Here is a 21,736-nt window from a genome sequence, read left to right as displayed (position 1 = left end):
GTAGAGTGTTAAATACGTAATCTCAGAATAGGCAAACCCATAAAATCATTATGCACAAGAGAAAACCGTGACTGGGAAGAGCAAAGTATGTATGCTAGACTAACCAATTAGAAGAACTGTTCCAACGGCCAAACCTCCACCTGGAAATGAAACAAAACCAAGAAGAAAATTAATCTACCTTTTCACATTATCTTTAGCATAAAAGTTAGGCATTATCAAGGACAGGTACTTCAATAACTTTAAAATTGCAGTTAAAAACAACATTTTAATTACCTTTGCAATACTTTGCTTAAGGTGCTATTATGAAATAATTACATATTATATGTAATTATACACTACACATTACAATTACTTTCATAATATACTGTACTATCCTCCTTTCTCCTGTGTTAGGACCATGCAGCATTCAACATAACCGGTTAAGCGATCCATAAATGTTATATTTAACACTTGCTAATAAATTAGCTCAATAGCTGAGACCTAAATGTGCACAGTAACCTAACTACAACAGAAGTACAACATAGAAAAGAAAGGTTACTATAAGAGAAATTCCACTTTAATATTTATTCTCAAATTTAATAAGCCTTGGGAAAAAAACCCTGATAATTAAAACGAATTTTTTCCATTATTAACAATATACACAAAGTCAGGACATACTCTAAATATTTTTGTCATTTCAAACAAAAAAGGCACAATCACAAAACACATTTTCAATTTTACTAGAAAATGTTATTTTAAATATCTGAATTAGGGTAATATGATCATAAACATATAACTCAAATAGTTTATTAGAAATCAATTTAAAATCAACTTTTAGGAAACTAGAACAACATCAGAAAGATAAAGACATTCAACCATTTGACTCCTGATATTTTGTTTGTAAAACCACTTGTAAAAGTATTACTATGTATAATTAATGTTGCAAACGCTAACAAATTCACTTAGAAATTTAAGAATGTGTACACAAAGAATGAAATGTACTTAAGGTATAATTAATTTAAAAAGAAACTAAAAATTGTTGGACAGTTGAAGACAATATTACTAGCGTTTTGCTTGTTTGCACAAAATGGTGAAACATTTAGAATAACAATAAAGAACTTTTCCTCAAAAAAGTTTTGTAGTGGCGAACACTACATAGAAAAACTTACTATGAAAAATTCATTTGACAGTGCTTATTTTTTGCCTTGCAAATAAGCATAAATAACTGTTATGTTTCAAAGAATTTGAAATTTGGTAACATGCATGCACACAGAATACAATCCAACATTTGGGGACTTTATAAAGAAATTCCAAATTGTTAGAAAAGAATTTTTTAAAAAATGAAACCAATACATTTATATATTTTTAAATGGATTTTTTATGGAAACAAATATGTATATTACTTTCACACTGAGATAAGTTCCTTCATTTTAGCATTTAAAGCCACACCAGACTACACAGGATAACTCCAAATGTTGGTCAAGCCAAAAGATTAACATAAACTGAAATACGTGTGATGATAATAACCATAAAGGATCAGAGCAAATTTTCTTTGGGACAAGATTAAATATTTAATTTTATAGTTTGTGCTACATATAGACCACTACTTTTTAATCCATTTGAAACACTTTAAATCACACTTTCCAACTCCTTACTTCACTATTTTCCCTTACATGCAAAAATAAATATTTAACTACGTAATCATCATTTTGTGTATTTGAGATGAAATAATACAAGCACATAACAGATACTGCAGTGTCTAGTCTACAGCAAGTACTATAAAAAAGTTAGCTGCCTTTCTTTCTATAACTTAATTTTTATAGGAAGGATTTAGATTTATTATCTAAACTTCTTTGGGTCTACATTCATATCTCCTCAAATTAGCAAGTTATATAAGGCCTCCAAGTCGAATAGTTAGAGAAGTATTTTGTGAATTATATTCACAGCAAAATAATGAGAACAGATAAAGAAATAGTTTCCCTATTAAATGAAGTGATACCTTACTCAGGTGACTTGCCCAAGGAGGTACAGTAAGAGCTACCCTTACGAGTCTGGCAATTATTTTCTGACTAGAAACTAAATGATACACTAAAACTGTATCATTAGATAAATGGTGATCACCTTAACAGTAAATCAGACTAGGCTAAGGTAGTTTTCTGTAAGAATGAGTCAAACAATCCACTGCTCCTGATAATTCAGGAACCACCCCTCGAATTTTTAAAATCTCACATATATTAAAATTCTGATGTTTGGAAAATTTGAACATTACTTAAAACAAGATAATATGAAGACAGTTTAATGACTTTTATCAGCCAAATTAATATTCTATCAGGACTTCTCCTACAAAAAGGCAACTCTTTTTTTCTAATGGGCTATATAATGTAAATTCACTAGACTCAAATTTGAATTGGCCCTAGTAAATGTTGGTCATTTGGAAGGTTGGTCATGGGAAATAAGAAGCCACCTTATTATTTGTAAATCAAGTTTTTATTCTATGTATATGAGGTAAAATTATTTGACATGTACATACACACACACATATAGTAGCAAAGTTCCTCTATTCTTCCAAACTTCATTTTAGTGTGTGACAAGACCCCACATTTCCCCAAAATACTTCTGTATAAGGTATTTTGAAATAACTCACTTGATATACTGAGGTTCTAGTTATATTTTAAACTAGAGTAAATTTGAATAAGTTTGTAGTCATGCTCCCTACCAAAAACTGAAAAGCTTAAACAACCAATCATGACAAGATGTCTTGACATGGCATGTTCAAAAAAAGTTAGTTTTAATACATCTTTAAATTCAGTAATCCATTAGTAACTTCAAAAGCAACACAGATTTCACACTAATAGTTCCCAATTAAAATAGAAATAAAATAGTTCCTAATAGTCCACTAAAATGTCTGACATGTAAGTAATGTGGTAAGTAAGCACTCGTCTTATTTCTATAATGAAACATACAAAGGAGTAAAATGGTCTTATGGCCTCCTCTTCTCTCTAATCATATCTTAGGGAAATCATCAATATTCTAAGTCACTAAGCAAATAAACTGTTGGTTTTACTTCTAGACCTTTTAAAGAAGTATATTAAGTTATTCTCCAGCTTACTAAAAAATATGGGTAGAATATTTTATCAACTTGTAAGACTACATGAGTTTGAAAGCTCTTGAAGATAATTTGCAAGTCTGATATCTTAAAGTATTAATTTCATCAGGCTTTTACATTTTAAAAAAATGACAGCATTTTGTCTTAAAACTAGAAAAAAACCTGATAGTGTAAAAACATCAGAAAATTTAAGATTTTAAGTGCCAATATCTTGTTTTTTAAATATGAAGGAAAGAATTTTAAAAAATTCATGTGAATAGTTAGAACGTGATATATTAATTTAGAGGGAGAAAATTCAATCCCACACACTTCCCCCAAAAAATCTTTAATTAAGCTATAAATTTAGGGTGAATGAGGTCAAATTAATATATTAGAATATTAAGGTCCAGAAGTGTTACCTTATTTTACAACAAGGGCAACTCGTTTTTCAAAGTTAGAGGAAGTAAAAGGGAAAACAAATAAAAGTCAGGAAAGATAAGTGATTTATACCAGTCCTTTCCAGTGCTCTCTATAAATGGTTTTGCTTAAAATTATAGAAAGGCATTTTAGGGAAAATGCAACGTTAAAAACCAGTTCATATTCTTGGTTCATGGCAATATCCTTAACTACTTAACTAATGCCACACTTCAAATTAAATTGCAGTTATGTCATTAACAGGTCTACTTTTTCTTCTCTCTCTAGGAGGTATGAAACATCCCAACAACTCCTGATCATCACAACTATTGGCTGGGAAAATATGGGAATCAAAAAAGACAAGCCATCAGCAATGAGAACGGTTCTGTAGATTAAATTACACAAAACAATTTTACATAGCAATACAAGGGAATAAGCTACTTTTACTTTAAATGTACAGCTATCAGTTGTTAAAATGTCACAACCAGGATTATGTTAAATATATAATCCAAGATCAATGCATATCATCCCACACTCCAGATTAAGATACAGTGGAGCAAAGGAACTACAACCACCAGTATTTATTTTTTCACAGCAGTGTTGAAAATGGCAGTTACCCTCAAGCTTCTTCAGAGTCCTCTTCCTGGACTATTATTTACCCCTAATCCCTATTTCCATTCACTTGACTGTCAAAATTTAAAAAGTTCTGAACAGCACAGAGTTAAGCCAGTTAAACCTGAGAAGTCATCGTTCCTTCGAATATCTTTTTGAAGGATGAGACTGGGGGTTAATATGGTCCTAAAATGGACTATATATCCTACCTAGAAAAAGTGAAATTCTGCCAGAATCCTTTACCTACTGTATAATCTCTCTTTGGAAATTCCTGGAAGAAGAAAAATGACATATTTACATATGGTGTCCTCAAATAACAACATAAATGTCCTGGAAAGGCAGGATTGAGAAACTGGGTTAGGAAATCTCAGAACTTAAAAAATTAGCCAACTTGGGAAAGGTATATCAATATCTAACAATAAAATAAGCTGTCAGAACAAAAATATTTAATACAATTAGATCATGTAAAAGATGCAGTAATAGGGAATTCTCAAGTTTATAAAACACTTTCGAGTAAGCAATGGAAATATTAGCATATCATCAAATAACTAATATTCAATTAGCCTATATTATGCCTTTCAAATATGTTTTGCATCTGCACTTAAAATTACAATAATGTCCCAGTGGCAGTAGTAAAATATCACTGCAGTGTATGTCAGTGACAATACAATATTTACTTGTTACGCAGTAACCACAGAATATATATAGGCAAGAATCACAATATCACAGTAGAGTTTCACCATTCTAATACCATAAAATCCTACTGTCATTACATTTTGTCACAATATGTTTATATTAGACTTGTCACAATCTGAGTCAAATAACATTTTAGAACAACAATATAATCTGAATTGCTTTTACTTTTGTGTATACACTTTAGCAGCCAAATGTTTCACATTCAAATAATGGTTTAATGAAAAACAAATGTATAGGGTTTGCTCCATAGGGCCACACAAAATAGAAAATCAAAATACAAAAATGCCTTAAGAAGTTAAGAACAACTGAAATACTTCTGGACAGTTTATTATTCCAAATGTAGTAACTCCTTTTATAAGAATGTCTTCAACTTCTGTGCAATTTGAGAATTAACTGTATACATGCAAAACATATTTCAAAATATCCAAAAACTGATACTTATTTCAATCATCTTAATGAACACTAATTTTTACCATAAGCTTGTTAGAATCAAATTATTAGAGTCCCCATCCCCAAGCAAATCTGGAAAAATTTTAAATTACAGTTCAAGTTTATATCACTGTAGAAACATGTGAGGAAGGTGCTTTGGGTCACCTTTCTGGTGGGTGCTTTAAGAGACTATATGGTTAAATCTTTAGGCTTAGATTCAATAACTGGTTAAAAACACTTGAAAAGAGTTCTCAGAAATTTGAAACAGTTGCAGCATAGTGCAGAGCACTAAATGTGGAGCTTAAAGATCAGCCCAGATTGTCACTAGTTTTGTGACTCTGTTCATGTTAGTTAATCTCTGAGTCTGATTTTAGAACTCAAACACATAATTCCATCCTATGTGTTTCATAATCTCTTGTCCAGGCTTTTTCCTACACAATATTTTTCCTTCAACCAAAAACTTATTTAGAATCTACTACGTGCCAGGTACTGTGCTAGGCACATTTTGTTATTCTAATGAGGAACTGAAAGTATGTTAAAAATGTGACCTTTTTGTTTGGAGAGTTTCAAGATCAAGTGAATGACGTTACATATCTCCATTGAGTTACAAAAAGGAAAAAGAAAAAATTAAAGACTAGGAACAGCCTCCAACCTTTAAGTTTAAATATAGGACGACACCAAGTAAGGCTCACAAGGGAAAGAAAGTGAGACAAATATTTGCTAACTAGATATTTTGAATCATTTCTGTTTATAGTACCATGCAATTAAGGAAGGCAACAGTCTTGAAACAATTAAGGGAAAATATTTAGATTTATGTATAAATAACCAGGATCCAGTTAAGGTCATGAAATAACAGAGGCAAGAAGCCATACTCTTTTTCATTGGCCTCGTCATTTTCTATTGCACTAAACCTATCTGAAAAGCCTACCTGTGGGAAAAAAAATTACAGAGAGAAAATGTCAAGGGAAGTACAAGAACAAGCAATGGAATTTGTAATATTTTATGAAAGTGTACAAGGCTTAACTGACACATCTCACCCTATAAAAATGTTATGAAATATAAACATGGACCAATTTTAGTAAAGTAGCATTCTGACAGGAATTAACTAATTTACAAGCCTTATTAACACTGCAGCTTTGTCCTACCAATCTAATCTGTTCAATCTTGTCAACATAAGTTATGAATCAAGCATATTCTTTAGTAGCCTTCTTATGAAAAATTCCAGTGATTATACAGGAAAGCCTAAAAACTGGACTTCTTTTTCTTGTCAAATGTGAATTAATTTTAAACATATTGTTTGAGATGTAACTCTGGGAAGCATAATATATAGAAGAAAAAATAACAAAAACAAATATGCATATATTTAACGCAGATGCTTGGGTATGACTGCTAAGGTCAAAGACCGGCTTTAACTACTTTGGATCCACATAAGCCTTTAACACACATTCTCTTAAAGTCAATATAATTTGTTTAAAGATTCAGAACCAGGAGATAAGCAGCCTGGTGGTGGAGAGGGGAAGTTACTTTCTTCAGCATTTTCTAATGAAGCCCATCTCTCACAACTGATACAAACTTTTGTTAGTCCAAACCGTGAGCTACCTGGGGTTGGCAGAAGGGTTCATTCACAGACCAGGACGGGATACTAGATCAATGCCAAACCGTTTCCAAACATTAATGATTCCCCTTGACTAGGAAGCATGTCAGGGTAAAAGCATGTAGGTTTCCTGTCGTAATCTAGAAAAAAGCTGGCGGGCACCAGAGTAGGAAGTGGGAGCACGAAAACAGATTTAGTTAACAGCATTTAGAAGTCTCCATGCAACCCTTCCTCCCCTCCATCTCCATCAGTCCGGGCTATCCTCTCCACGTCCGAAGGCTGAGAGGTCAGAGAGAAATGTGGGGTCAGGGTGGCTCCCCCGGGCAGGTCCCCTCCCTAGTTTTCCCTCTGTTGAGCCCAGATCTCCGTTCTGAACCGACCTAGGAGCTGGTCCAGGGCTGGGAGCCCGGTTGATACCAGCAGCTGTCCATTCCGCACCGACGGTCGTGTCCCCGCGATGGACACCAGTCGAGAGCAGCCGCTGTCGGTACCGCTGGCTCTAGGACCCCTCCGCTGGAAGCTGGTGACGCTGTTCCTGCTAGCCGCCACCACCATAGACCCAGTACTCCTGGTGCCCGTGCTGCAAGTCGCCGCTGCCGCCATCTTGGCGCTTCCCGCGTTGACCCAATAGGAACTCTGGGAGCTCAAGCCTCGGGTCTGTCAGAGCCAGCCCCAAACTCCCGCCTCCTTGCCTCCTCCTCGGCTCCCGAAGCCAATAGGACTAAGAGTTCCCTCCCGAGTCAACCAATGGCAAGGCGTATTACTGAGAAGTGCATTCTAAGTCAGGACGACGGACTTCTTCAAGGCCCAGGTGAGAAAGAGACCCCCTGAGTCCTGGGTGAGAGACTTCGGGGTTCTTTGGGACTAGAGGTGGGTAATATCATTCAACATTTTTCTCGTTTTGAGTGCCCTCGTTCACGCTGAATTAAAGAAAAGGCTGGTGGAGCGGTATATCAAGCAAATACCAGTAGGACCTTGCACTTTTCTCCGCTCAGTATTAAAGAGGATACTCCCTCCCACCCCGTTCTCTTCTGATTTTTTGGGAGAATATTCCCTCCGCCATCCTCTTCAGGTCTTTTTCTGAACGGCTGTGTGATAGTGAAGGGATTGGAACTCTTACCTTAGCGACTTGCTTGTTGAGCCCCTGGGCTTGGTTCCTCAGTGCCTGTGACAGGTGGGTTGGATTTAGACGTTAGAGTAAAAACTCCTGAGCTTTGAGGCGATTTGGTTTTCCCCCGTTTCAAACAGCAAATAACAAAGTGCACCCTTCTGACAAGTCCCCGTGAGTAGCTTTCGTTAATTTTAATTAGTGCTTCTGGAAGTCTTAGAGCGCCTTTCCATAAGTGGTGTGAATGATAAGTGTTACTCTGACAACCTTGTTCACACATTTAATTGTCGTTTGCTGTTAAGGCACCTGCAAATAACAGAAAATACTTCAGGGTATTTTTTCCCCGAAAAACTGGTAAGAGTTAGATGTGTACGTGCTTTCTTTTTCAAGTGATTTATGAACTCTGAATCAAGAGCTTATTAGAATAGGAAGTTTAATTCCTATTAAAATAGAAAAAAAACATGTAATTTAGAGCTGTGTCCTTGGATTTAAATTCTGTTTTCAAAATTTTGAGCTGGCCAGGGGTAGGGGATTGGAGTAACTGATTTTTAAAGGCATTCATGATTGACAAGTGTCTAAACTAAAAAAGACTCACAAATTATGCTTGCACTAACAGTTATTGTTGGTTTTGACAGTGATCTGTGATACTTTTAAAATACATCCAAACTTCATGGAAATTCTTGCCGTTGAATTGTTTTAAATCTCAGTGACCTTTTTAAGACTTTTTGGCTGATTCTATTTGATAAACTGAGATTATATTGCTAAATAGTGACTAGAGTTTTTCATTTGGGATGGTGTTTGTTTTTTAAAGAAAAATGTTCAGAAAAGAAAAACTAAAACAACACCTTGCTATTTAACAATACATCAACTGCAAAGCTTGATCAAGGTTTAGATGCTTTCACTTAGAATCTCACCAGTATAAATCTGTAATCTAAATTGTTCAGTAAATAGCTGTTGAGTGTTTACTGTCTGCTTGGAGCTAACCTTGTCATTTTAGGCCTATAGAAGTAAAAAATGTTCTCATTTGGGGGAGATAAGATTAACACATAGAAAACAGCATAGCAGTTAAAATGAACACATTGAACAACATATGTTAATTTTGTCCTGTAGTAAATAATTATACTAAGAAGACCAAAACAGAAAGTGACAAAGCAACCTAATATCAAATAGGAACTTCTCAGATAGTTTTGCTGCTCTGAAAACTTTGAAGTACTACAAATATTGAATTTTTATAGATTTCTTTACTATGTATCCCCCTGTTTTCTACTCTTTACTTCAGCCTTTAGTTTTCTAAACCTTATTACTAGAAGTGAAAAATTGTTTTTCAGCTTTAACTGTAATCCAGGAAGCATGACATATGTGTGCACCAAGGCATTCCTGAAAGTAGGATATATCTTTGGTATAACATTATCATAGAATAAATTAATTTAATCTGTCCTATTTTTTTTTTTACAAAGACAAAACCTTTGCTATCAAAGCAAATAATCCCCAATACTTGAATTTACCAGTATGTAGAGTAGAATATAAACCTTGGAATAAATGAAGTTTTTATGGAAGGAAAGAATTAAAAGGGCATATGTTTAGGTGTGGTGTTAAATGATTAATAACAATTATTTACTGAGCACATAGTAAATCTCACGGAGTGTGCTATGTACTAGGTTACAGGAGAAAGAATACTTAGTCTCTACCCTCTTTGAGTTCACAGTTGGGAGAGATAGGTGGGTGGTAGGATAATAAAGTATACTCTAAATGCTGTGGAGGACAAATACAGAATACATAACTTGAACTGAGATAGAGAATCCTGGGTAAGTTTACCCTGAGAAAGAAGCTCCCTCCCCTCCTTCAGTAAATCTGCTCTCATTGCTACTGTACAAATAGTTCTCATAATTTGTGCATAGTGCTAAGAGAAGAGGAGACTAGAGAAATTAGATAAAAGTCTAATTGATTTTTTTAAGATGAATTTTTTTTTCCTTAAGGATAATGGGAAATCATTGAAAAATTTCAGGTAAAGAAATGACATAATAATCATATTTGCTCGTTATGTTTGGCTAAAAAGTATCCTGCAAGAGAATGGATTGGCTAACTGTGATTGGGATAAAGAGAATGGAATGAATCAAGAGATTACTATAATGGGTAGAATTGACATGACCAAGGAAGGTTGACAGGAGGAATCAAAGATGAGTAACAGATTTCTGTATTGAGCAGCTTTCTGGATGGTGGAGGATAAAGAATAAAGGAGGAACAGTAGAACTTTATAGTTGTACAGTTGGTTGTTTTAGGGAATGGGAGATCACGTTTTTTTATGTTTTGAATGTATTTAATTGGAGTAAAATACCTGTGGAGTATCCAAGTGGAGATGTCCAATACACAGTAGGCTATGTGAGAGAGGGATCTCTAGATGAAACATATAAATTAGAAATTAATTAGCCCATGGTGGGGGTTTACCTTAAGGGAATGGATAAGCTCACCAAGGAAATGTATACTTTAGGATGAGAAGAAAAAAAGAACCAGGAATAAACATTGGGGAACATGAACACTTGAAAGCTGTGCAGAGGAGGAGAAAGTAAAATAAGAATTGGAAAGTGTTTACTTGATTTAGTAATAATGATTTATTTTTGGCTTTGTTAAGGGCAGGTTTGATGGAGTAGCAAACTGAAAAGTCAAATAATTCTGTTTAGAACTGAATGGGAAGTGAAGTTGAATATTCCATAAAAGTAGACCATTTTACATTTTAGAAGGGTTTGCTGTGAAGGGGGTAGAGGGGGATGACAGAGGTTTAAGGGAGCAGTTTTCTTATGTGGGAGAGGGAGGGAGAAGGAGAGGGGAAGGAAGAGAGAGAGAAAGAGAGAGAGAGAGAGATGAAGCTACTGGAAAACATTCTTGGCAATGAATGAGGAAAAGAACCTGAATGAGGTAGAAGGAATGGAATCTGGAGCACAGGAAAGGGATCAGTATTTGAAAGGAGGAGGCTAAATTCAATGGCTAAAAAATGTAAATGAAAATAAGACTCTTTGTTTTCCTTTTTGCCATTAAATCTTGGAGTTTTTAAGACCATTTTCTCTTTTCTTGTTCCATATTCTTACCTTCTTCCATTCCCAGGACTTTAGTTCCTATTTATACACCAATGACTAACATATTTATAGTCCAGATTGCTTCTCTGATCTCGAGAATCATAAATTCAGATATTCACCTTTTTTCTGAAAGTCTTAGTGGGACCTCAAACTCATAATGCCCCAGACTGAACTTCCTTTGGTGTTTTGTATCTAGGTAAATGATAGGATCATTTGTAGAATTAGTTGCCTGAGCCAACTCACTATACTCAATTCCTCTCTTAAGCTTCATTCCTCCATAGCCAGTCTGTTACCAAGACTTATGGATTTTACTTCTCTGTAACTCCCTAATCCATTCTAGAGCATTTAGCTCTCATCTTTGGTTCTCCTGCAGTACATTCTCCATTCAAGAGCCATCCCAATCCTTTCAAAATAGATGTCTGATCATATAGTATAAAAACAAAATTTTAAGGACATGCATTTGGTTTCCTCTACTTAGCTCTCTAGTCACATCACTCTATAAATTCCCTTACTCTCTTCACTCTATCATTCATTTATTCTCCTGTACTCACCTTGTTCCCTTCATTCAGAAGGCCACTAGTTAACTTCTATTTATCCTTCAAATCTCACTTCAACCTACACATCCTCAGTAAAGCCTTCTGACCTTGATATCACAATAAAATAAGCTCCTATATACTAACAATGAACAAGTGGAATTGGAAATTAAAAACAATACAATTTACATAAGTACCCCTCAAAATAAAATAATGAGGTATGAATCAAAAAGTGTATAAGATCTATATAAGGAAAAGTTCAAGACTCTGATGAACCAAATCAAAGAAGAACTAAATAAATGGAGAGATATTCCATATTCGTGGATAGGAGACTCAATATTTTCATTATGTCATTTCTTCCCAAGTTGATCTGTAGATTCAATGCAATCCCAAATAAAATTCTAGCAGGTTATTTTTTGGATATTAACAAGCTGATTCTAAAGTTTATATAGAGAGGCAAAAGATACAGAATAGGAAACACCATATTGAAGAACAAAGTTGGAGGACTGATGCTACCTGACTTCATATTGAAGAACAAAGTTGGAGGACTGATGCTACCTGACTTCAAGACTTAGTATAAAGTATTGGCAAAAGAATAGACAAAGAGATTGGTGGAGCAGAATAGAGAACCCAGAAGTAGACTCACGTGGATATAGTCAACTGATCTTAGACAAATGAACAAAGAAAATACAGTGGAGCAAATATAGTCTTTTCAACAAATGGTGCTGGAACAACTAGTCATACACATGTAAAAAATCAATAAGTAAATAAATCTAGACACGGACTTTACTTCAGAAAAATTAACTCAAAGTCGATCACATACCTAAATGTAAAACACAAAACTATAAAACTCCTAAAAGATAACATAGGAGAAAACATAGCTTACTTTGGGTATGGCAGTGACTTTTTAGATATACCAAAGGCATAATCTATGAAAGAAATAGTCGACAGGCTAAACTTCATTAAAAACTTCTGCTCTGTGAAAGACAGTATCAAGAGAATGAGAAGACAAGCCACAGACTAGGAGAAAATGTTTGCAAAAGACACATCTGATAAAGGACTGTTGTCCAAAATACACAAAGAACTCAATAATAAGCAACCTGCTTTAAATATGGGCGAAAGACCTTGACACTCCTAACCAAAAAGATATACAGATTGCAAATAAGCATATGAAAAGATACTTCCCATCATATGTCATCAGGGGAAATGCAAATTAAGACAACATTGAAATACCACTGCACATCTATTAGAAGGGCCAAAATCCTGAACACTAATATCACCAAATGCTTGTGAGGATGTGGAGCAACAGGAACTCTCATACAGTGCTGGTGGGAATGCGAAATGCTTTTGCCATTTTGAGAGACAGTTTGGAGGCTTCTTACAAAACTAAGCATACTCTTACCATATGATCCAGCAATTGTGCCCCCTTGGCATTCACCCCATGGAGTTGAAAACATATCCATATAAAAACCTCCACATGGATGTTTATAGAGGCTTTATTTATAATTGCCCAAACTTGGAAGAAACTAATATGTCTTACAGTAGGTGAATGGATAAATAAAGTGTGGTATATCCAGACAATGGAATATTATTCAGTGCTAAAAACAAGCTCTTAAGCCATTAAAAGACATGGGGAAACCTCAAATGCAAATTACTAAGTGAAAGAGGCCAATTTGAAAAAGCTACATAGTGATTCCAACTATGTGACATTCTGGAAAATGCAGAACTATGGAGACAATAAAAAGATCAGTGATTGGCAGAGATGGTTGCAGGGAGAGATGAATAGGCAAAGCACAGGATTTTTAGGGCAGTGAAAATATTCTGTGTATTATAATGATGGATATATGTCATTATACTTCTGTGCAAGCCCACGGAATGTACAGCATCAAAAAAGAACTCTGTGGTAAACTATGGACTTTGTGTGATTATCATGGGTCAGTGTAGGTTCCTCCTTGGTAAAAAATGCACCATTCTGGTGAATGATGTTGATAATGGGGGAAGCTATACATGTGTGGTGTCAGAAGTGTGTACAAAATTTCTGTACCTTCCTCCTAATTTTTGTAACCCTAAAACTGCTCTATGATAAAGTCCCTAAAAAAAAAAATGTCCAAAGTACAAAGAAATCAGCTATATAAAATCTCAGTCTGAGAGTTTCATAAGCAGCGTGTATATCACCCTTGTGGCCAAATAGTGGGACCATTTCCGCAAGGGTATTCTGAGAAGTCTGCAGGTACAATTGAAAGACTGCAGTGACCTATTAAAGTTACACCAGAAAACATAATGGTCATGATAAGTAACTAGCGCCCCATGACAGAAGTGCATACCCCTTTGGTTGGCCTTTCAAGTTTTCTGAGACCTAGAGCTCATATTACTATTGTGTCTGTGCATGTAAAGCATATAACAGAAATGGTGAGGCTTATCATGGGGCCTGATAGTATTCTGGCAGCATAATTGAATGAGTGAATGCCAGGGTCATGCCTGCACAGAGGGAGTTCTTGGACCTCATGCAATCCCTTTTTGCTTCCTGTCAGTATACTCATAAAGGGAAATCCCAGTCCTGAGTTCCAACATCACAGATTGTTTTAGCTGTCTTTGTATTTTATATAAATGAGGCCATACACCATTTATTCTTGTGTTGGATTTCTTCTGCTCACCATTATATTTGTGAAATGTCTGTTATTAATGTGTACAGTTGTGGAGTATTTGTTACTGTATAGTGTTGCTATATAGTATTGTGTAACTGTGTCACAAATCATTATCCTTTTTACTGTTGAAAGGGGTTTGGCTAGTTTACTATTTGTGGCCAAACATTTTTCTAACATGGTTGTACCAATTTACACTCTTACCGGGAATGTTTGAGAATTTTGGTTGCTTCTCATCCTTACCAACACTTAGTATTGTCTTTCTTTTCATTTTAGCTATTTTTAGAGGCTTATGGTATGACATTTTCATTTAGATTTGAACTGATGAAGTTGAGCACCTGTTCTTATGTTTATTGGCCATTTGGATAACCTCTTCTGTGAAGAGTCTTTTTGTGTCTTTGCCAGTTTTTAAAAATTGCATTGTTTGTCTTTCAATCTGGATTTGTAGGAATTCTTTTTATATTTTGGATAAGAGTTCAGTTTCAGATAAATGTATTATAAATATATTCTCTTAGTCTGTGGCTTTCCTTTTCATATTCTTTTCTTTCAATTTAATAAAATTTAATTTTTTTATACAGCAGGTTCTTATTAGTTATCTGTCTTATACATATTAGTGTATATATGTCAATCCCATCTCCCAATTCATCCCACCACCACCAGCCCCCCACCCCAGCTTTCCCCCCCTTGGTATCCATATGTTTGTTCTCTACATCTGTGTCTCTATTTCTGCCTTGCGAACCAGTTCATCGTCTTTTGATTTCAGTCAGAATGTATTCTGAAGGATTAGTTTTTCTCCTTATGTCTAGCACTTTATGGTTAGGTTTGCCTACTCCCAAGAGTTCAAAGATAATCTCAATATTTTCATCTAAAAGCCCTGCTGTTTACTTTTAAACATTTGAGTCTGCATGCTGGTGGAATTCATTTTTTTTTGTCTTTGGTGTGAGGCAGGGCTGAAAGTGTATTTGTTTTTCCTACATAGATATCCTATTGACCTAGCACCATTTATTGAAAAGACAGTTCTTTCCCTGCCATATTGAACATTACTTTTACAATAAATAGAGTCACACATATTAGGTAGATTTTTCTGGACTTATAATTTCATCGGTTAGTGTGTGATTCTTCAGGTTCTCCAGAAGGATGACTTCTTTTCTCTCAGAATTTTAACCACCTGTACTGCACTGCACTCAAGCTAAATCAGTAAAAGTAAGATGCTCAACCTTTGGAAATCCCTTCTTACAAGTTTAACTCACCAACAAAATCTTGTTCTGTTCAATCTGTAGAGCCTTCACATAATTGTTCTTGTATTTTGTCCTGAGTTTGTGGTTGTTACCTAAGGGAGGGTTTGTCTGTTATGAGCTTATTTTTTAGTGACTGTAAATGATTTCTTTATTGCTGATATCGGTTACTTGTGTTTCTTCTTTTTTTCTTTTTTAGGTTTGCTAGGGATTTTTCATTTTTATTAATCTTTCTTGTTATAAAACCCAACTTTTGGCTTTTAAATTTTTTCCCTATTGTTGTAAAATGTTTTACTTTCTATTTTATTGATTACTGCTCTTATTATTTCCTTCCTCCTACATTCTTTGGTTTTGATTGCTGAAATTTTGGGTTTTCTCCCTTGTGATAAAAGCTTAATTCATTGATTTTCCACCTTTCTTCTTTCCTAGTATACTATTTATAGTTAAGGGTGATTTTCCCTAAGCACTGTTCTAGCTGTATCCTACAACTTCTAACGTTTTATGTTTTCATCATCATTTATTTTAAAACATTTTTTACTTTTTGTTTAGATTTCCTCAATAATTTTTAGAACACTTTTGAGAGTGCTGAAATACATGAATTATATTGGATGCCAGGAAAGCAGGTGTAATCTGGGACTGTCCAGGGCACATGAGAATTTACGTTCATCCCAATTGTAGTGAATCCTTAAGTATAAGCAGAAAACTGGGGTTTTAAGTTAAAATTTAAAAATCCACTTTATACTCATCTGGGAATATTCAGTGTAATAGGGTAGATGTGTCAAAAGATAAACATGTTTTGGTTCAAGGAGATTTTTCAAGTAAATGTATCTATAAAGGTGAACAAGACATTTTTAGTGGTAAACACTAAAACACTAAACATTTTTAGTGTTAAAGGAAAAAGAAATTCCAGAGGTAGAATGGCCCAGCACAGGTATATCTCACAATCGGGGACTGTTCTTCTTCTTTGCATGGAGCCCAAGTAAGGAATTTAACAACTGCTGACTAATGCCTGGTGCCCCTTTCCTGTGTCAACTAGAGGAGTCTCATAGGCATAAAGCTGCAGTGCTAATCTAAGCCTATGCATTATTCTAATTATCCTGGACATTTCTGATGAGGTATCAATTCCTCCTCAGTATGAATAATTATGGGAGCCCAGGGAAAGGCCAGATATTTAAAACCATTCCATGTGAAGCTTTTTACATCACATCTACTGATTTTGCATGAAAGATCATTTAGACTAGTGCTGATCCCCTCTGAAGAAATACATATTTCTTGGCCCAATAAGTAGTGTTAGCAGAGGGAAATATTTTGACTGTTTTTTCCTAGTTTAAGAATATTAAGTTTCTTGTAGGATAAGAAGAAAGTTAAAAATCCTAGCAAACATTTTCATCGTAAACTCAGAACTAAATTACACAACTTTTTTTTTAACATTTTGTTCACAGCTCTTGTTCTACCTTTCTTTGAATTATATTTTCTTAGGAAACACTTTTTAAATTATTTTCAAATTTGGTAGCATTAATTAATTGCATTCTCTACATTGAATTGTTTCATAATCTCGTCCATATCCATTATGATATTTAGTTTCTCATTTGTAATACTATATCTTTGGATTTTTCTCTCAGTAACTTCGAAGGATTAAAAAAAATCTATTTTAATGCTATTTTCATAGAATGATGTCTTAGATTTAGGCATTAATTATTTCCTTTTCTAATGTTACTAATTTTTGTCTTTTTCTGAATTTAATCTTTCTTCCTGCTTCTCTTAGGTATTTTTGTTTTTCATTGTAGCACTTTTAAAGGCAATAATTAAAATATAGCTGTAGGGCTTCCCTGGTGGCGCAGTGGTTGAGAGTCCGCCTGCTGATGCAGGGGACACGGGTTCGTACCCTGGTCTGGGAAGATCCCACATGCCGCGGAGTGGCTGGGCCCGTGAGCCATGGCCCGCAGAGCCTGCGTGTCCAGAGCCTGTGCTCCGCAACGGGAGAGGCCACAACAGTGAGAGGCCCGCATACAGCAAATAAATAAATAAATAAATAAATAAATAATATATAGCTGTAGTGGCCTATTATAATTTCCAGGTAAGCCCTGTCCAGTAGTACTTCCTGTGTTGATGGAAATATTCTATATCTACACTGACCAGTATAATAGCCATTAAACACATATGGCTATTGGGTACTTACAATGTGGCTGATATGATTGAGGAACTGAATTTTTAATTTTGTTTTAATAATTTAAATTTAAACACTACTTTTGGCTAGTTGCTGCTATATTGGACAGCATAGCTCTAGATCAGTATTTAGCAAAATTTTTCTATGAAAGACCAAATAGAAAATATTTTAGGCTTTGCAGACCATATGGTCCCTGTTGCAACTACTTAGCTCTGTTGTTGTAGCAAAAAAGCAGCCATAGACAACATGTAAACGAATGAGCATGACTGTGTTCCAGTAAAACCTTATTTGCTAAAATGGAGTGGGCAGGATTTGGCTTATGGGCCCTAGTTTGACAACCTCTGCTCTACATGAAAGATGTATCTATTTATTTTTCTTTTTCCTGCTCTGTATTCCCTGGGGGTCTTTTCCTGTAACGTTTTAGAGAGATTATTACACTCCTTGGGTTGTTATTCTGTATTTCTTCAACTTTTGTTTCAACTTTTCTATTTTTTTGTATATGTGGGGGGAGTTGGTGGTGGACAGGCATTCTATTTTAAATTTCTTTAAACTCTACTCTTTGTTGTTTTAATTCTACTCTTTTTCATATGCCTGTTGTCGCATAGATACAATATCTTAACTAATATCTCTGAAGATGTTAAATAGAATTATTTTCCTCCCTGAATTACCTCTGATTTCTCCAGAGTTGCTTGTTCTGTTTTTCATCATGGGCCTTCTTTTTCATTCTTGTGGTTTCCTTAAATGTTGGTGATCCTTGGTTGTTCATTCATGTTGATATATGACCAGTTGAATAATATAGATAACTGGAGTGGGTTTTCTCTTCTTTTCTTTCTCTAGCAAATTACCCTAAATGGAAAGAATATTGATGGGAATTCCTTATGGGTAGGTAGGACTTAGTATTTTTTTATTAAAGTATGTCGATTTACAATATTATATTAATTTCAGGTGTATAATATAGTGATTCAGTATTTTTATAGTTTGTACTCTTTAAAGTTATTATAAAATATTGGCTATATTGCGTGTTCTGTGCAATATATCCTTGTAGCTTCTCTACTTTGTACATAGTAGTTTGTATCTCTTAGTCCCCTACCCCTATTTTGCCCCTCCCCCCACCCCTCTCCCCACTGATAATCACTTGTTTATTCTCTATATCTATGAGTCTGTTTCTGTTTTGTCATATTCATTCATTTTATTTTTTAGATTTCACATATAATTGATAACATACAGTATTTGTCTTTCTCTGTCTGACTTATTTCATTAAGCAAAATATACTCCAGGTCCATCCATGTTTTGCAAATGGCAGAATTTCTTTTTTTTATGACTAATATTCCATTGTATATGTATACCACATCTTTATCCATTCATCTGTTGATGGACACTTAGATTGCTTTCATATCTTAGCTATTGTAAATAATGCTGCTGTGAACACTGGGGTGCATATATCTTTTCAAATTGTGTGTTTTTGTTTTCTTTGGATATATATCCAGAAGTGGAATTGTTGGATCATGTAGTTCTATTTTTAATTTTTTTGAGGACTCTCCATGCTGTTTTCCATAGTGGCTCTACCAATTTACATTCTCACTACCAGTATATGAGGGTTCCCGATTCTCAGACTCCTCACCAACATTTGTTAGTTGTGGTCTTTTTGATGATAGCCATTCTGACAGTCGTGAGGTAATATCTCATCGGAGTTTTGAGTGACATTTTTCTGATGATTACCGATGTACATCTTTTCCTGTGCCTGTTGGCCATCTGTATGTCTTCTTTTGAAAAATGTCTATTCAGGTCTTCTGCCCAGTTTTAAATTGGGTTGTTTAGGGTGTTTTTGTTTGTTTGTTTGCTTGTTTGTTTTTGATATTGAGTTGTATGAGCTGTTTATATAGTTTGGATATTAACCCCTCATCAATCATATCATTTGCAAATATTTTCTCCAATTTAGTAGGTTCTCTTTTTGTTTTGTCAATGGTTTCCTTTGCTCTGTAGAAGCTTTTAACTTTAATTAGGTCCAATTTGTTTATTTTTGCTTTTGTTTCCTTTGCTTTAGGAGACAGATCCAAAGAATATTGCTACAATTTATGTCAAAGAGTGTTCTGCATGTTTTCTTCTAAGAGTTTTATGGTTTCTGGTCTTAGATTTAGGTCTTTAATCTATTTTGAGTTTATTTTTGTTTATGGTATGAGAAAATATTATTTCATTCTTTTGCATGTAGCTGTCCTGTTTTACCAGCATCACTTATTGTAGAGACTGTTTTTTCTCCTTTGTATATTCTTGCCTCCTTTGTCATAGATTAATTGACCATAAATGCGTGGGTTTGTTTCTGGGCTCTCTATTATGTTCCATTTATCTATATTTCTGTTTTTGTGCCAGTACCATACTGTTTTGATTACCGTAGTTTTGTAGTAATCTGAAGTCAGGGAGTGTGATACCTTCATCTTTGTTCTTGTTAAGGTTGTTTTGGGTATTTGGGGTCTTTTGTGTGTCCATATAAATTTTATGATTATTTGTCCCAGTTTTGTAAAAAATATCATGGGTGTTTTGATAGGGATTGCATTAAATCTATAGATTGCTTTGGGTATAGGTAGGACTAATTTATTGGTGTGTTTTGCTCAGAGTGGATAAGCAGAGAGCAAGCAGACAGCCCAGGTCCGTCTCTAATAGCCTGATAAGGAGGATCCTATCCTCGGTTTCAACCACTATACTTTGGAGCCCAGAATCCTCTCAGGCAGGTTAAACCTTTTTTTATCCTCCATAACTGTTGGTTCAGCCCACAACCCCTTTCTACAGGAAGAAAATTTACATCTTCCCTGAAACATTCTCCTGTGTGTGTAGTTGGACAAGGGTCAGCATACTTTTTTGGAGACTAAATAGTAAGTATTTTAGGTTTTTCAGGCCACATGTCCTCTTTCATAACTTTTCAACGCTACCATTGGAATGTAGCTGTAGACAGTATATTAAAAAATGAGCACAGCTGTGTTTTGATAATGCTTTATTTATGAACACTGAAATTTGAATTTCATATAATTTTTACATGTCACAAAATATTCTTCTTTTCTTTTCTTTGAGCCATTTAAAAGTATAAAGACCAGTCTTAATTTGCAAGGTATACAAAAGCAGATGGTAACCTGGAAGGTTTGCCCTGTGAACCATGGTTTGCCAAACCCTGTGCTAGGCTGTTGCTCTCTCTGCCCTGTTCTACCTATCACTGTTATTTCTACCTTTTAGAAAGTTTTCATAATCTCTAGTATGTTGATGCTTTTCACTCCCTTTTAGTGACCTAAGGGTCAACCTTTCATTCTACCCAGGCCTTCAATGGATTGGATGAGATCCACGCACATTAGAGAGGGCAATCTGCTTTACTTAATCTGAGGATCCAAATGTTAATCTCATCCAAATACACCCTCACAGTAACACCCAGAATAATGTTTGATCAAATATCTTGACACTGCATGGCCCAGTCAAGTTGATACATAGAATTAACCATCATTCTCACATAGCTGGTAAATGATAGAGCTAGGATTCACAACCGTGATGAGCTGTCTGATGACAAAATTCAAGCTTATTTACAATTTGTACCTGGACCCAAACTCAGCATTAGTATCCTAAAGGTAGCCTTTTATTTAGCCAGTTTATGGATATTTGCATAAGGAATGAGGCATATTTGTCTTGATAAAATGAGTAAATTCATAGTAACCAGGATGGTTCGAGATTGTGATATGAAACAAGTAGTAAGTGAGACATACTTAACACAGAGGTGAATGATTTTGAGTTTCAGAAGACCTGTCTTAATCTTGTGAAAGAGAAATTAGACCCCTTTGTTTCTCCAAAGCATAGAAATTTCAGTTTCAACTCATATTAAAGAACTTTTTATCAGAGTTGTCCAGCACTGAAACAAGATTTTTAATCATTTAAATATATTTGCTTTTAAAAATCTTTAGCATTTTAAGGCTATGTTTTTACCTTTTATATTTTTTCATTCCCCAAAATGCAAAGTTAAAAAAAAAAATTAAAGACCATTTTGTACTATAATTTTCCATTCTCCAGAGTGAAAGATTTGAAATTAATTTTGTAGTCTGTTTGGTATTCTAAGTTTATTTAAAAAAAATTTAAAAAGCAGCTCATGTTTCCTTTTTCTATTAACATTTCCTAAATGAACTCACATGGAATTAATGAA

At 34.7% G+C, this 21,736-nt stretch overlaps 2 protein-coding genes across 3 annotated transcripts in view; one reads left to right on the top strand and one right to left on the bottom strand.

The window, feature by feature from the left end:
• Window positions 1-7,421, bottom strand: part of ELP4 (elongator acetyltransferase complex subunit 4) — a 241,249-nt gene extending 233,828 nt beyond the window's left edge. Inside the window, exons 1-2 of the mRNA XM_082844011.1 lie at window positions 7,190-7,421; window positions 105-140 (exon numbers count right to left, since the gene is read on the bottom strand). Of these exons, the coding sequence (XP_082700137.1) occupies window positions 105-140; window positions 7,190-7,412 (259 nt within the window). The 5' untranslated portion in view covers window positions 7,413-7,421. The remainder of the gene's footprint in view (window positions 1-104; window positions 141-7,189) is intronic.
• A 173-nt stretch (window positions 7,422-7,594) lies between these two features.
• IMMP1L (inner mitochondrial membrane peptidase subunit 1) overlaps window positions 7,595-21,736 on the top strand; it is a 74,007-nt gene continuing 59,865 nt past the window's right edge. The window contains exon 1 of one of the 2 annotated variants that reach the window (XM_082844012.1): window positions 7,595-7,620. The gene's annotated coding sequence lies outside the window, so the exon portion shown is untranslated. Of the gene's footprint in view, window positions 7,680-21,736 lie in introns of both variants that reach the window. The other variant, XM_082844013.1, reaches the window with a different exon arrangement.

Source organism: Leucopleurus acutus (genome assembly GCF_964270905.1).
Source record: "Leucopleurus acutus genome assembly, chromosome: 8".
Taxonomy (NCBI): Eukaryota; Metazoa; Chordata; class Mammalia; order Artiodactyla; family Delphinidae; genus Leucopleurus; species Leucopleurus acutus.
This window is presented reverse-complemented; position numbering and strand designations above follow the sequence as displayed.